General features: G+C 35.6%; 1 protein-coding gene across 3 annotated transcripts in view; it reads right to left on the minus strand.

Moving 5' to 3' along the window:
* LOC120636265 (facilitated trehalose transporter Tret1-like) overlaps positions 1–11,440 on the minus strand; it is a 44,448-nt gene extending 33,008 nt beyond the window's left edge. Inside the window, exon 1 of one of the 3 annotated variants that reach the window (XM_039907669.1) lies at positions 11,259–11,440. In XM_039907669.1, the coding sequence (XP_039763603.1) occupies positions 11,259–11,264 (6 nt within the window). In that variant the 5' untranslated portion in view covers positions 11,265–11,440. Of the gene's footprint in view, positions 1–4,803; positions 4,823–4,867; positions 4,960–11,258 lie in introns of those variants that run through there. The other 2 variants (XM_039907671.1, XM_039907670.1) reach the window with 2 other exon arrangements.
* Positions 11,441–16,277: the final 4,837 nt, after the last annotated feature.

Genomic DNA, 16,277 nt, shown 5'->3' on the forward strand with positions numbered 1-16,277 from the left:
ATATTGTTATTTTATAGTTATATACGAGATACACAGGCAATCCCTCGCTTGCAATGCCACTTGCGACAGATTGCCAAGCGACGGTTTGCCCCGTGTATAAACTTCTAAATGAAGCCAATTTACTGAACGATCTCTAACATTATTTCAATTCATCATCGTCATTATGTTGTGTACAATAAAAGCATGTTCATTCGTTCATTTATGTTCCGCAGTCTATTAACGTCCCACTGCTGGCCACAGCCCCCTCTCTCATAGGAGAGTCGGTTTAAGAGCATAGACCCACCACGCTGCTCAAATGCGTATTGGTGGGCTCAATTGCTCTTATTTCGTTTGGCTTTTTTTTATATTTGTATAAAATGTTACAATAAAACTTATAACTGAACTAATAACTGTAAAGGCCATGCCCGCGTGGTACAGTAACAGTGGTAAGTTCGTTGGTTGCATTTCCACGCTAAACAGCCAGGCTGATACTTTGCGCAAAAATGAGCCAGCCCTTCTGTCACCAGATGAGGCAATCAACCGTTCTGAAATGTCTCGCAAGATTTTGTTTGCACTTAGACTGGCAGGTTCCATGTTCTAGAGCTCTCGGCAAAGGGAACAAATATGTAACTCTCAATATGAAAGGCATAGGTAGGTACTTGACGACAGCCGATTGGCGCAGTGGGCAGCCGCCCTGCTTTCTGGGTCCAAGGCCGTGGGCTCGATTCCCACAAGTGGAAAATCTTTGTGTGATGAACATGAATGTTTTCCAGTGGCTGGGTGTTTTTTGTATTTTACAACTATTTATGTATTCATAAAAATATTTATCATTAGTCTTAGTACCCATAACACAAGTAACGCTTACTTTGGGGCTAAACGGCGATGTGTGTCATGTCGTAGTAGGTATATTTGTTATATGTATTTATTTACGGCCTTTTGCCGTATTCAACCATCTGATCCAATTGGTCTGTTAAATTAGGGCGATGTCTTAAGTAAGTAAAGATACCTACAGTTGTGGGTTTTTTTAATCCATTACAAGTGTTAGGATTTAAATATAACTAGCGTTATAATTTCCACTTTTTTGTTATTTTTTTAATTTTATTTTATTTTTGAACGAGACGATTTGTTGTCATTCTCCGACTGGTTAATGTCGGTATCGGAACCTATCTGTGAGTTTTTGCGGGAGATCGGGTTTTTCTTCTTGGCGGGTTGGATCGTTCTCTGTATGGTCAGGGAGTGAAAAGCGAGGTTGTAAACAATAAGTTCATATTGTTGTGTTTTATAAAGTAAATTAATAAAGTGATTTTTTGTATGGTATTTTTATTTGCATATTTTCGTGGCCTCATCGCTATCCTACTACAGTTCTAAAACAAGATAGCCCTCAACTGCAATCTAAGATGGAAAATCTATTAGGGGGTGTGACAGATATATTAAACCCATACCTCTAATCGGTTTCTACGCAAGATAGTATCGGAAAAGCTCGCGGCAGGCCTTCGTCGGTAGGGTGTTAACCAGCCACCAGACCTCACCAGAAAAAACTCAGAAAACCATTAAATTCATAAATTCCATTTAAACTCACAGCGCTCACCGCTACGCCACCAGATCATTTATACAACTAAGGTCGAATTTAACTTTGTCTCTCATCTATTCAGATCACCATGATAAATGTACTACACACACACCGTTGCGCAGTTTCGTTGTTATTGTTACAAGACTTCAAACATTGACTAATCGGTAGCTTATTGTTAGTTAATTAGTTAAAGTTAGGTATTATTAGTCCAAGAATGCAAAATCTACATTATTTATAAAACACGGTTTGAATATTAACGAAGTTAAGTAAATTCGTTCTTCCGTATTAGGATTTGGCCGGTTGGTAGATACTTAATGACGGACGGGATGTTATAAGTTTGACGTGTGATAACGACACCGGGAGTTTTTGGATTGACACTTGCCGGTAACCAACTGAGGGGTTGCTGCGGCGTCACCGGGGGAGTGGTTCGAGCACGAAAGCTCGCCATGAGAAGAGTCCCAGGGCTCGACGACATCGGGGGGAAGTTGAGAGACGTCGACCCGAGGGTGCCTCCTGTGAGGACACAGACCTCGGCTCGGTTCGACGTTAATACGACTGCATTATCGATACACTCCAGCATCGATAATGCAGTCGTATTTATATCAAAATACCCACCAACTCAATATCATGAGCATTGGTTATTCATCAAATATAATTGTTTCTTGAAAACTAATTAAATTATTAGCGTATTTTTAAAAATCCAAATAAATTTATTAAAATATCTGGCAAGTATGAATTTATAGTTATCAATTTATATTTACCCACTTTATAAATTTACTGTAACACGTGTTTGTGTTTGTGAGAGAGTCTCTGTCTGCCTGCCCGAACGGATGAACCGATTTTAATTTGGTTTTCAATGAGAATCAAGATGGCCGCCGCCACTAAACGGCTGATAACATATTTTTTTACAACTTCTATATGGTTTAAATGAAAGGGATTTACTAGTAGAATGATGTACGCTTTATTGAAAGTCGGGAGATTTCTTAGTTTTTACCACTATATAAAATACGTTGGTAGAAGGTAAGACTTGGGTGCTTGACTCTTTCAGCACGGCTAGCACCGTAAGCATCCAAGCATTTAAAATAACGGCTGTCAACTGCTAAATGTATGAAGTTCCGGTGTTCGAGAAACACTACTAAAGTGGAGTGGTTTTGGATGCTTCAATTTTGTCGTGTACACGGTTACAGTATGCCCTTAATTCTGTGTGAAATCTGTATGTGAGAATTCGGCATAGTGTTCTCAAAGGCATGTGGTGCACCAAGGCCATTGTCAACAAATTTGGTTTTTTTTTTCATTGGTGGACAATGGCCTTGATCCTTTTCATTCTGAAAGGAGACTAAAGTCCCTAAATGGGCCGATATTGGTTTGATAATGCTGAAATCTAATGATAACGAACATATAACCTACTGACTAAATTCAGAATTGGCACGTTATATGCAGTACAGCCTTCTATCCATTTGATTGAAGAGTATACACAAAAAAAAAACTTAATAAAAGAAAGTTAGTAGTTACTAGAACGAAAGAAAGTTAGATTTTCTGCAATAACGATACACTACGTAAACTCAAACTTTACTTTACTTTAGGTCAAATTAACCTAAGTAGGTTAGGTTTTACTCTGCATAACATTTACAAACAAAAAAAACTTAATAAAAGAAAGTTAGTAGTTACTAGAACGAAAGAAAGTTAGATTTTCTGCAATAACGATACACTACGTAAACTCAAACTTTACTTTACTTTAGGTCAAATTAACCTAAGTAGGTTAGGTTTTACTCTGCATAACATTTACAAACAAAAAAAAACTTAATAACAGAAAGTTAGTAGTTACTAGAACGAAAGAAAGTTAGATTTTCTGCAATAACGATACACTACGTAAACTCAAACTTTACTTTACTTTAGGTCAAATTAACCTAAGTAGGTTAGGTTTTACTCTGCATAACATTTACAAACAATACTTATATGCTGCTCTGGCGATATTGATTCCTTTAATTTTTGCAGTGAATTACCGATAATAGGGCAAAGAAACTTCAATTAGATTAGATACGAGTAAGTAGTTAAATATCTAATAAAGTGAGTGTTGCGTTACAGTACATTGGATTAGAATTATCTGAACAGAATTGTAAAATTATCATTTCATAGTCTTCGTAGTGAGATTTGAGATCATTTTTTATAATAAATACTGGCCGTTTTCCACGACACCGCCCGCATCTGTTTCTTTTATTATTCGCGCGATTTTATCAAGTTCTGATGAATATTTATTACCGTATTTAGGACCAAATATTATTAGTAACGACGGTTACAATAAGTACCGCGTGCAAATCCGCGTTTAAGTTAACTTTGTCATTGTTTGTCATGAAAATTATACATCGAAAAGTAATGAAAAAAATTCCCAAGTAAGAAAATATCAATTTAAACTTAACCATACTTGGTTAAGTTTAAATTGACATTTTCTTTCCATCTTCCGCTGTGACGAATTTCATAGATTTAATAGTGTTGTTTGAGCTACATTTTGAAATACGCAGCTTCTTAAGCATACACATATATTGACCGATAGGTCCTTTAAAATTTTCTTAGCTAGAATGTCTTTATTAATGCGGGCCTCAGCTTCTTACGTTGCTATAGCTACAATATAAACCTATGTTTATTTATTTTATTCTACTTATCGTTCTTATGTATGATAAAGATAAAAACGGCTCGTTAAGATATCATCAAACATCTGAGTCTACAGTATTTTTTACGTAAAAACGTACCTACCCATACAAATGAGTACATATATATATTTATACATAAAAACATAAATGGAAATGGGTGTCTGTTTGTTAATTTTCCATACCGCTCAGTGGGTAAATTAATACTGCCGGACACACTATTTTTTATATAATACTAACTTTAACCCAGAGAAAACAAACGGCTAAAAGAAATACGACATAACAATCAAAGAGCCTTTGTATTCGTATATTCTTAAAGTAAGAAAAATCTTACACAACCTTACTACAGATTATGAAATTTTAAAGATAAGACAATTTATTTTAAAATGTCGCCTTTCGGTGCCAAATCTGGTCATCCGTGACCCAGTTTTAGTAAATAAAGCCTCATACCTACCTACTCGACAAAACTGAACAAACTAACATGTCCTTTCTTTTATAATTTTTGGCTTCGGTATTTTAAACGTCTTGTTGTGGCAATGAACGATGTTTGATTACTTGATTGGGGTATTTATATGAATATTCATTCAGTGAAGTTGTATCTATACCTACTTAAGTCACGGATAGTGAAGGCGTCGTCTCTCATAGGAGATTTGGTTTTACAGTATTGACCCACCACGCTGCTCCAATGTTGGTTGATGGCTATAACTATTGTCACTAGTTAGTAGCTGGGACCGGCGGCTTAACTTGCTTTCCGAGGCACGGGTGTTGACTTCGCGAATTTCCTTACTCCAGGCTAGTACCTACTGAAAATAGTTTTACAGAAAAAACACAATGCTTAACAATTCCTGTCCCGAATCAAGATTCGAACCCGAAACCACGTGATCCGTAATTAAACATGCTAACCACTAGACCAACACGGCAGTCTCAATTAACTAACCAACTAATGAAGGAGTTCATAACAATTCCTCAGCAAGCGCTATAGATTTAATCGATAACAAACTCATATGGAATGGTCAAGAAATACACTGAATGGAATTATTATTACCAACATCCTTCATTTCATTCGTAATTTAATAAAATCATTTAACGGACACCTATCCATAGTCAAAGAAAACGAATTCGTTGGATACTATTTTCAAAATAAACACATTGAATGCAATAATCTCTACAAATACATTGAATGCAATCCGAAATAAATAAGGTAATGAGCAGTTGCCATTCCGCTATTAAAACTTAAATAAGATTGCAAACCCATCCACTACAAAGCGTGGAAATTTTCTTTTTTGGCAAAAAAAGAACGACTTTGTTATGCAACTAAATAGCCAGAAATAATTAATGTTTTCTACAATTATGTCGTGTGTAACACTTTATGTGTGTTTTCTACATTCAACTTTGCACCGACTTTAAAATGTTGTATAAAATATATATTTCTTGCAATTTAGTTAACAAAGTCGCATTTTTTTTCTAATTTTTTTTTTAACAGTTGTTTGATGTTTCCTTCATTCAACCATTGTCTGAGAATTGAAAATTTGAGAACTAAAAATAAGGAGTGTGTTTTCAAAACTTATATAGGTAATTGTTTATATTTAATGGTTTTATTTGTCTAGATAGTTATTAGTATGTTCGTACGTTGTGGCCAACGTCTCCGTACACCATTTAGACCTACCAACTTAAATCAGTTTGGTTAATTATCTTCCTTCCTATAATTGGTTGTGGATAAGTATACATACTCTAAATCGTTCAAACGCCTATGCAATGTTATTATTATGTTTTTTTTACCTCTTTTGTATTGACACTTTAATTAAGATTTCAATGCCATAGTATCAGGCCCTAGATTAACGGAACAAGATGAAGTAAAGTAAATGAAGACGTGTCGGGCGTATGCACGAGTGCACCTTGATTGTGTCTCAACCTGGAAGTTCTTTATAAAGATTAAACTGCGCTCAAGGAGAGTCACTTCACGATGCCGGATGTACGTTCATATTTGATCTTACTTCTTGTATTTATACATTAACACCAAGTAGAGTACTCTTGATTATCTAATTCCCATTTTTATTTATATTCATGCCTATAGGTAGGACTTTAGTCAGTAGCTCTCTAGGTCAATAATAAAACCTAAGCTAAGCGCAATCTATAAATTTTGAAACTCAAATATCCTACTGCTGGTAATATCATCTCTTGTAGCGTACAAGGATAGGCCGTGGACAACAACCCAGGCCCAGTTTTGTCGGTGGTATTTATTTGGATCCCTACTTAATATTATAAATGTCAATGTAAGTTTGTTACGCTTTCACGCAAAAACTACTAAACCGATCCTCATGAAACTTTGTACACATACTCTTGGAAGTGTAAGAAGTAATATAGGATACTTTTTTATCCCGACATTAAGCTCGGTTCCTTTGGGAGAGAGGATGAGTGTTTGACGATTTTACACCATAACTCCAACAAATTATAACCGCTTTAAATAATTATTTTTGTACTATAGAGGTTATAATATGTGTTTAATTTTGCCCAAACTGTGGTTGGAGATAGAGGACAGAACTCCTAAGGTCCTAAGCGGACAGCAGCAACCCCTCATTTGAGGCTTAGCGAATGAAAATGAATGCCAATCTAAAAATCAAACGCAGACAAAGTCGCGGGCACTAGCTAGTCTACTATATAACAGTCAAATTAAAATTGTAACATGTAGTTATTACCTGCTTATTTACTTTTAAATATAATAAACACTATGCTCCGCTAAATAACTTTGCTAAAAGTCCAATTGTTTTTAAATATTTCTAGAATTACTCAAATTCTTAGATACCTATCACAGATTATTTTAGCTAGCTTAGATATGAGACAAAAAGGTTCATCGTCCGTTTTTCTTGGGTGTTAAAGCTTTCCCGTAATCCAGTTACTAGCTGGCTTGTTAGAATAAAGTAGGGTTTTAGTCAGCAGGGGGCCGACATGACTTTTCGACCTCGTGATAAATGATTATGGAGCGCACACACCTGTTAAGGAGTGTTGCAGTTATATTAAAACCATATCCCTAATCGATTTGTACGCTACATCGTACCGGAATCGCTTAGCGGCGGGCCTTTGCCGATAGGGAGATGACTAGCCACAGCCGAAGCCTCTCAGACCAGCCCAAAGAAAATTCCACAATTAAATAATTTCCAAATTGCCCCTGCCTGGAATGGAACCTCTCAACTTACAGCTATATATATATATATATTTCTTGTCTTATATATATATTTCTTGTGTGCGTGTGTATGTCACTGAACTCCTCCTAAACGGCTGGACCAATTTGAATGATTTTTTTGGTATGCGTTTGGGTGGCACCCTGGATGGTTTAGATTAGAAATCAGTCCCACAGATGGCGCTGGGGTCCGCTAGTATATATAGATGGCGGGGCGAATTTGAACAGAGAGCGCATATTATTACTTTGTACCTACTTACATGTTCAAATGGTGTAAGTAAAACGTACCTGCTTCTTTTGAACTTTAAATTAAATGACTCACAATAATTATCTACCTAATTACAGACTACATAACCCAGAAATTAAAAGTTATTTAGCTCAACGTCAAAGTGAACACTTAATTTATTCAAATGATCTGAATGATGAACATACCTAATTAGGTTTTTAGCATTACATAGTACTAGTTTGATATGGGGTATTTTTGCCATTGTGCCGCGGTGAGGGTGAGAATTTTCCGAGAATACTCTCGGCCGATGGGAGAACGAACAGCCGGATATTGTTTTTGTTATCAACTTATCACCTATCTCGATCTCACGAGGTCACTTAAAATTAAGTACCTACCTAGAGTGATTCTGTAAGTGGCTAACAAGTGCGTGGTACCTATGTATACTTTTTCTTTCTAGCCAATTTTTTTATTTTATATGCGATGAGCCACTTCTCCGAAGGGCCGGAATTTATATCATGCGGAATTCGAACGCTCCCTGATAGAGACTGCCTGACTGTTTACAAATGGAATTACAACCTCATATACCTATGAACCAAAAGATGGCGGCATTGGTTTTCCAAGGAGGGTTGACGTCAGACAGACGGATGTAAAAAAATGCCAAAACAAATACAACCAGTAGATATGTCTTTATGTAAGAGATAGGACTTATTTATCAGGCTAGAAGAAGCTAACCCAATTCATGAGGACTTACTATGTCATTATATTACTTAACCTTTTAAGTTACTTTACAAACCTTGAAGCCAAGCAGAACGCATAAATAGAATAGGCGTTTGATGTGAATATACAAAGAAAAAAGATTTTTTTGATTAGTTGTTCGCATAGGCTCCTAAACTATTGGATCGATTTTAACCATTTTTTTACTATTTATTTTTATTTATTTTACTATATATAATATAAAGGTAAATATCGCGAGGTAACATAGGCAATATATTTTTTTTTAATTTGTGATCGAGTAGAGAGAGTAACCTATAGAAGCAAAGTTTTGCAAATCATATTCATTATTTCAAGTTCGATGAGAAAACTATTTATGATACAGTAAATGTATGTACTACGCGATTAAAGTACTTTACTTACAAAAACTTCCCGGGAAAACTGACGGTTCCAGCGGGATACGTAAAACCGTAATTAGCGAGGATAAAGTCGTTGGCAACAGCTTGTATCACTTGCTGTACAAAAAAAGTTGTTCCAAAATGATCGGAATATCAAACCAAAGGAATTGAAGTCGCACGAGCATGAAACAGAAACAGCTTAGTTTACGATCTCCCTACTTCAAAATACCTAATTGTACAAACGAAATACGAGTTTATCTTTACAATTTCCTTCGTAAATCGGTTGTTTGAAAATACTTTTTGGAGACATTTGTAGTGTAGAACAATTTTTTAACATCCCAAACGGCAAAGAATGACAAATACTATTATTTATTGATTAAATACCTACCTAATCTTTAAAAAAAACTTCGAATCGATTATTATCTATTTACTCGTAACAGGTTTTTGATGGGTACACAATTTCCATAACATAGGCACAGAATAGACAGTGACAAAGGTTCCTACATAATATGATATTATCATAATGAAAATCTTATTTTATTTTTATTAGAGGTTTACTACTACTTTAATTTTAAACATTTACAGGTTTTATGTTTGTGTCGTTCACTGTAATAGTGGCGTAACTCCATAACTTAAAAAAAGGTTTATTTTTTTTGTAGTTTTTTTTTCAAAATTCAATATTAATTTCTTTCTAGTAGGCTAACTTTAACAGCATAATAAGGATTTATGTTTAAAACAATCGAATGCTTTGGATATCACAAAAAACACTTAAGTCATTATGCGAACGTTCCTAGGTTATTAACATTAATATAATCATTATAATGATAAGCCCGTTAACAGGTTAGCCCGCTACCATCTAAGGCTGCATCATCACTTAGTGGAATAAAAAAAAGGTATTAATCAGTGCATTCCAAAATCTTCAGATTGCAGATTATATTTAGTAGTGCCATAACTACAAAGTGTGAAAAGGAGTGTGTAATGATTTTGACGTAGGTTGATTATTAATAAAGGGTGTGATTATAATTAAGATTTAGTCTTATTATTCTCTAGAAAAGTTTAGCAACTTTACTTAATGCACTAAAGTCTCATTTGTCTCTATAGTGCAACCACTCGTAGTGACATTTAGTCAACCAACACTGGTTTCCGGTACGGTATATATAAATTCTTATAATTCGATGAAATTTGATTTACATCGACAATGTTACGATCGCAATGTTTTTAAATTGGCGGAAACTATTCCGTAATTCGCTTAAATACGTAATAATGTACACTGATTCACCCATTAAAACAATTACATTAAATGCGACAATCACAAGTTTCACAATGGACCTACTGAATCTCTATGGCATGGAAATTTAAGGGCCAGCGTACACTGGGGACGGCCGTACAGTTCTTTTTTTGTTTACCCTCAGTTCCCCGTACTTCATACGTAACAGTTGTGGTGTTTACTGCCTTGTTGGTCTAGTGTTCAGCATGTTTAACTGCAGATCACAAGAGTTCCAATCCCCGGTCCCGATAGTTGAGTTACGATAAGCTTAATATAAAATTTTAAGTTTATTTTAAAGTTTTTTGGATTTCGGATGAAATAATTTTCGTAAAAGGATTTAAAAACTAACTACGGGCGTTGTACCCAGTAGTATCAATAAATCCTTGTAGCGAAACGACCGGACTGACTCCAGACAGCAGTTTGCAGTTATCAGATGAGGAATCCCCTCCTCATCTGAAGATCTTTATAAGTTAATAGTAAATTGGAATCTAATCATCTACTTCTATACTGCCAAAATATTTATGGGATATAATGTGAAAATACTTCTCCTGAATAACTTCATCAGATCTTGACAAACTTATTATTGGACTAACTAAATTGAAGCAAAGCTTTTAAAATTAAAGAAAGCATCATTGAAATTTAAGCAGATAGACTGACGGAACTATGGAGTAACATTTGCATAAAATATAAATGTACCTATTTAAATGAAAATGAGGAGTTCAAAGAACCATCTCTTATTAACTTAATTAAATCTTCACTAATTTAATATGCGATGAACTACACAGCACTGCCTTTAAAACGAAAAAGAAAATTATTGAAAATTGGCGGAGATATGGAATATTATTGTCAAAAATTTATCTCCTCTTGAAAGTCGCTTGAAAATCGCAAAGCACAAAATTTTGTTCTTTTATATCCATGTACCTATTATAAAAGTATCTATCTTCTATATTTGAATAAATAAATTGCCATGTTACGGCTCGCTCGATGTTTTAATGATGATGTTTTTTTCGCCATTATATTGGTTCAGAACAGAAAGAAATTAGGAAAAACAGAAAGAAACATCTGAAAATAGGAAGAAAACTAAATTGGCAATTATGTACGGGAATTGCGATTTCGGATAATATTTAATGGGTGACATTTGAATGTACTAGGAAATAAACAGGACCATCTACCTCATAACAATAACCATCGAAATTCAAAATTAACGAATACACGCAAATAATATACGCGGGCACAGTTAGTTGCTGATATTCGCATACAGTGATAATATATGCAAATACTCACGTTCATCCACCGTGAAATTATTGCGGCCTGCGATCGCGGCAACGGAGATTAAACTTTAAACAAATCGCTTTTATCCACTCACGCAATCACGCGCCACCGACGACTTGTCGCAACGAAATCAATCCGGATTTAACAGTTCGCATCACAATGCCGATGCTTAAAAGGACTTTCCTTCAGATGGCGAGCGACTACGTCATTCACTTAACAGTGAGGCACTTGATAACTACCTACCTACGTTTGCGCGAGTTTATTTTTTAACCCACTAATATTCGTTTTTTTTTCAGGATGCTGCTGTTTCTGTTTTTGAACTGATTTCCAGGGCTTTTAGGGTTTGCCTCATAATGAAAATTACTTCGTAGGATCATTCTATTGCCTGTCCATCCCAGGTACGGATCATCGTGATCATCTACCCATAACTGGCAATTACAGTGTACGAGTCTCCTCACAGAATGAGTTTAGCCAGTAAGCCACGATAGGCAAGTACGGATTGGTAGACTTCACATCCCCTTGAGGACATTATAGGTAACTCGCAGGCAAGCAGTTATCCTCATGATGATATCCTTCACTTTTAAATCATGTTATATTTAAATTCTTACTTAAACTTTGACAGTTACGCTGCTCGAAAGGTTTCCTAAAAAGGCAAGCCGAAGCCATAAACAGAGGTTGCAATGGGAGAAATTGACCCCTGATCTTGCGGGAGCTACGATGCCACAGACAGATACACACAAACACAGACACGGAAAACTCATAACACCCAGTTGTTTCAATCGTCAGGGGTTAAAACAAATAAGATGAATACAACAAGTCTCGTATGAAATGAAAGGCCTCATAGTATTGGTTCCAAAAAAAAAAGGATTATGTAGGTACCTTTGACATGACATATTCGTTTATTACTTTTATATAAACAGTTCGCTCGTGATATTTAAGTTATTGATTATTTGTAATTTATTTACCTTCACTTCGAAATCGCACACATTTTCATTAAAATAATGTAAGTAGGTACCTACCTCATCATCACGTCAACCAATGGACGACCACTGCTGGAAATAGGTGTTTTGTATAAAGTTCCTGCGGCTCGTTTGATGTCATCCCTGCAACTCGTCAGGGGTCAACTAACGCTGCGTTTACAGGTTCGAGGTCGTTATTCCAGCACCTTGGGACCCCTGAACTAAACAGCAATATATAGGTACCAATTAAGTATTCTTGTTTATTTTTTATGCCACTGCAAACTAGCCCTTGCCTAATCTCACCAGGTACGTTTTCCGGGTTTAATATTACTGCCAAACACTTAGTATGGTAATAATATTAAGCCGAGGATGAGGCTTCGGCTTTACCTATGGAGGGGAGCGAGTTCGATACCCGCACCGCTAACTTCTTGGAGTTGTGTGCGTATTAATTACTAGTACTTGCTTCACGAGGGAAAACATCATGAGGCAACCTGCATGCCTTAGAGTTCTCGATATGTTCTCAAGGGCGCAAGAGGTCTATTAATCCGCACTTGATCAGCGTGGTGGTCTACAGCCTTACCCTGACCGGAACAGAATAAGACTTTTACAGGACATCTTTGCCCTTCAGTGAGCCATTAATGAGTTAATAATAACGATGATCCGAATAATCGCATGTTACGGTTCTTTTAGATCAGGGTAGCGATCAATGGGCACCCATGGTAAAGATGGCACTTGGGCTTATATTTTGAGGCACTAATTAACTCTAATGCCTACTAAAAAACTTTATTGGATTACTCAGCTGTTATTTTGTAGAAGTACCAGATTACTTTGTCTTCTGCAAGACACATCTGTGTGGATCTATACTCATAATATAAAGAGGATTTTTTTGTTTGTTTGTTTTATATATTTTTATACGCTACACTACACGCATACTCTAAAAATACGTTTGCAAACGATTCGCTCCAATATCAGCACAGATTAATTTTACAAAGCACAATAATTGCAAACCTAAAATGAATAGGTCTGACTTCCTTTGACCATCTTTCTGCTATTCAATCAAAATAAATCAGATGGACCACGGGCCTCGTAATGAGGTCAATTGTGCCAATTCTGTTGTACCTACACAAACCTCTAAAATAAAGCAGGTCAAGTAGTGCTATCCTTTTGTACGGGAAACGTTGTTCGTACTCAGTTTTGGTTAAGCCCTTACAGAAATTAAGCAATTTGTAGGGCATGACGTCTCGGAAGCATCATACACACCTCAGCAACATATGCTAAAAGTTACTTAAGGTTTAACTCGCCAGCAACGGTTAGTTAAATATGATTATTTAACTAACTATTGCTCCCGACTTGATTTGCCCTGAAATTAAAAGAAATAAAATTCAAAAAATTTAAAAAGTCAAAATTCATTTATTTCCAGTATGCCTTATATGCACACGTTTGTAGTGACTCGTAGATTCTGATACTAAGAAGAGCCGGCAGGAAACTAAGTAGTTTCTCTTTTCCAACATAAACATTTACAATCATTTTTCTATATTGCGGGAGATGAGAGCGAAGCTGGAGTCCAATCTACCTTGTCATTAAGAAATTCATCAAATATGTAGTAACCTCGCTGTTTTAGTTGTGTTTTTACACATTTTTTAAATGTATGAATTGGTAGGTCCAAAATTACCTTAGGAATGATGTTGTAAAAGCGTATACAAAGGAGTGAGGGAGGGGGAGAGAAGCGGACCTTTCACAAACGATATGCAGGTATAACTAATTTATGTCCGTTTCTTGTAAGTCGATTGTTAATATCAGCTTTTTGTTTATAAAGAGTAATATTTTTTGTCTCACAAAGACTATAATAAGAATGCAAAATATATGATACCTAAACTGAAACAGCTTTTTCTCATACATTCTACTGCTTTTTCGGCTGCTTACAATATGATAGGATTTGTAAAACACACAATAAGTATATCAAATTTAAATTCATACCAATGTAAATCCATTATTCAAAGGTGTTTGCGGCGATTTACCTACGATAACACAGAAACGTACCTACTTGTTATTCTTAAGTAAACCTTATAAAACCTCAAACACAGACAGATACACAGACACGCACACACACACACACATACTTACACATAGACACACACACACTCATGTATGCCAACACGATTTTTTACGCGACGCGCTTAATGCATGTTCCTTAATTAAAAACTTAGTTTAGTTCATTAATTTTAAATTAGTTACTTCATTTTCTGTTAATGTACAATAAATTCATTTATGTGAAGGGGAGAGCGCTGATGACTATAATACCGTATATCCAGTACCTGAATATCATTTCCATAATCTATAAGTGATAAACATCTGGTGGTCACAATCAGACTAATCTAAAGAGGCTCAAGTTTGTAATATTGCATCTGATATGCACCTCAGGGTGATACCAACAGTAGATGGCTACAAACAGACAGAAAGACACACTTTGGCGTTCATAGTTATTTCAATATAAGTATAACAGAATATATGATATAACAGATTTTTCAAAGCATCCGTTCATCCCATATGCTTTTCTTTTTTCTACTAGGCCGGTTTCCGCATTTCACACTTCTGGTCTGTTGTACGTACGTACATACTTGTCTTATTAGACCATTTATATATAATTATCAACCTAAATGTGAATTTTGGTGTCTCTAACATCTACACCCCTGTTTTACCCCTATTGTCAAAAACGAAACCTAACGTAACGAAAAAGTAACGTTTGTTCTGAATTTCAGTTTTGTGGACTAAAGAAATCAACTTAAACTTTTTTTACACGGATTATTCCTATCTGTCCCCACATCAGCACGGCTAGCATGGATAGGTGACCATTATCTCCCCGGGGAAATTATAAAAAAGTATCTTCTCCCATAGATTTATCAACTCTCAGGCCACCAATAATAAACGGGGGTAAACTTCTGCTGTTCCATGTTCCCGACTCCCGTGCCTTTAGCAGGTGGACACTTTAATTATATCCCCTGTCAGGATATAATTTTTTCTCACGCCCGTGTTAACCCTGCTGTCTCTAGCCGTGCAGTTAGCCGTTAATCATATCCCAGTCAGTGGATAAAACTGTGAGAGCAGATAAATTTATATCCTTTCCCCGCGCGTGATAATTGTCTCTTGGCCATGCTAGCCATGCTGAAGGGGGCAAAACTGTCTGTTACCCCGCTGTTTTTTTAGAAAACTTCACTGTAGTTTTCAAAAATAATTTATTTTGTAAAATTCCTTTCCATCCCCTTCAAGATTATTTTGGAGACAAGAGATCCCTATGTCCATCTCGAGAAAATCTATCTTTTTGCTAAATATCATTAAGATTCGTGCAGCCGTTTAGACGTGAAAAGGTAACAAACGAGGCAGTTATACAGACATACAGTTACAAATGAAATGAATTTATTTGTATGAATATGTGATAAAATGCTCTTAACAAAAAAAAAACAAGCAACATATCCGGTCAGACAACCCCAACATACAAAATCTTGTCAATTATATATAATCAATCTAGTTCTGAGGCTATTTCAGAAATTCATCAATTGAATAAAATACATTACTAAATAGCCACTTTTTCAATGTATGTAATACGGTAATACGGCTATTGATTTTAGGATTGCATTAAATATTTTTACACACATGGCACTACAGTATGTCAAATACATTAATCTCTTTGTTACGAGTGCGCCTTGTAAATAAATCAGTAACGTTCCTAAAGAGATCTGGGTTGAATTTTTGAGCAATAAATACGCTATCTCTCAATTTTATCCTTGGAATTTCCCCATATTAGTATCCCATACTTTAGAACGGAATTAACATAGCCATAGTATGTAGTATAAGAAATGTTTAGGGTTGAAGTTTATCACATTTTTTTCAGAAGATATGCGCATTTATTTTTTTTGTTACGTACTACTTCGACGTGATTCCAATTACAGTGTTGGTCTAACATCAATCCTAGGAAAGTAACTTCGTCTGTTTCCTCAATTGTTTGGTTCTGATAATAAGATAAGATTTAATTTAGTCTTTATGGAATTATTATAGTTGGAAAATTGTATATATT

This window comes from Pararge aegeria, chromosome Z (assembly GCF_905163445.1).
Source record: "Pararge aegeria chromosome Z, ilParAegt1.1, whole genome shotgun sequence".
Taxonomy (NCBI): Eukaryota; Metazoa; Arthropoda; class Insecta; order Lepidoptera; family Nymphalidae; genus Pararge; species Pararge aegeria.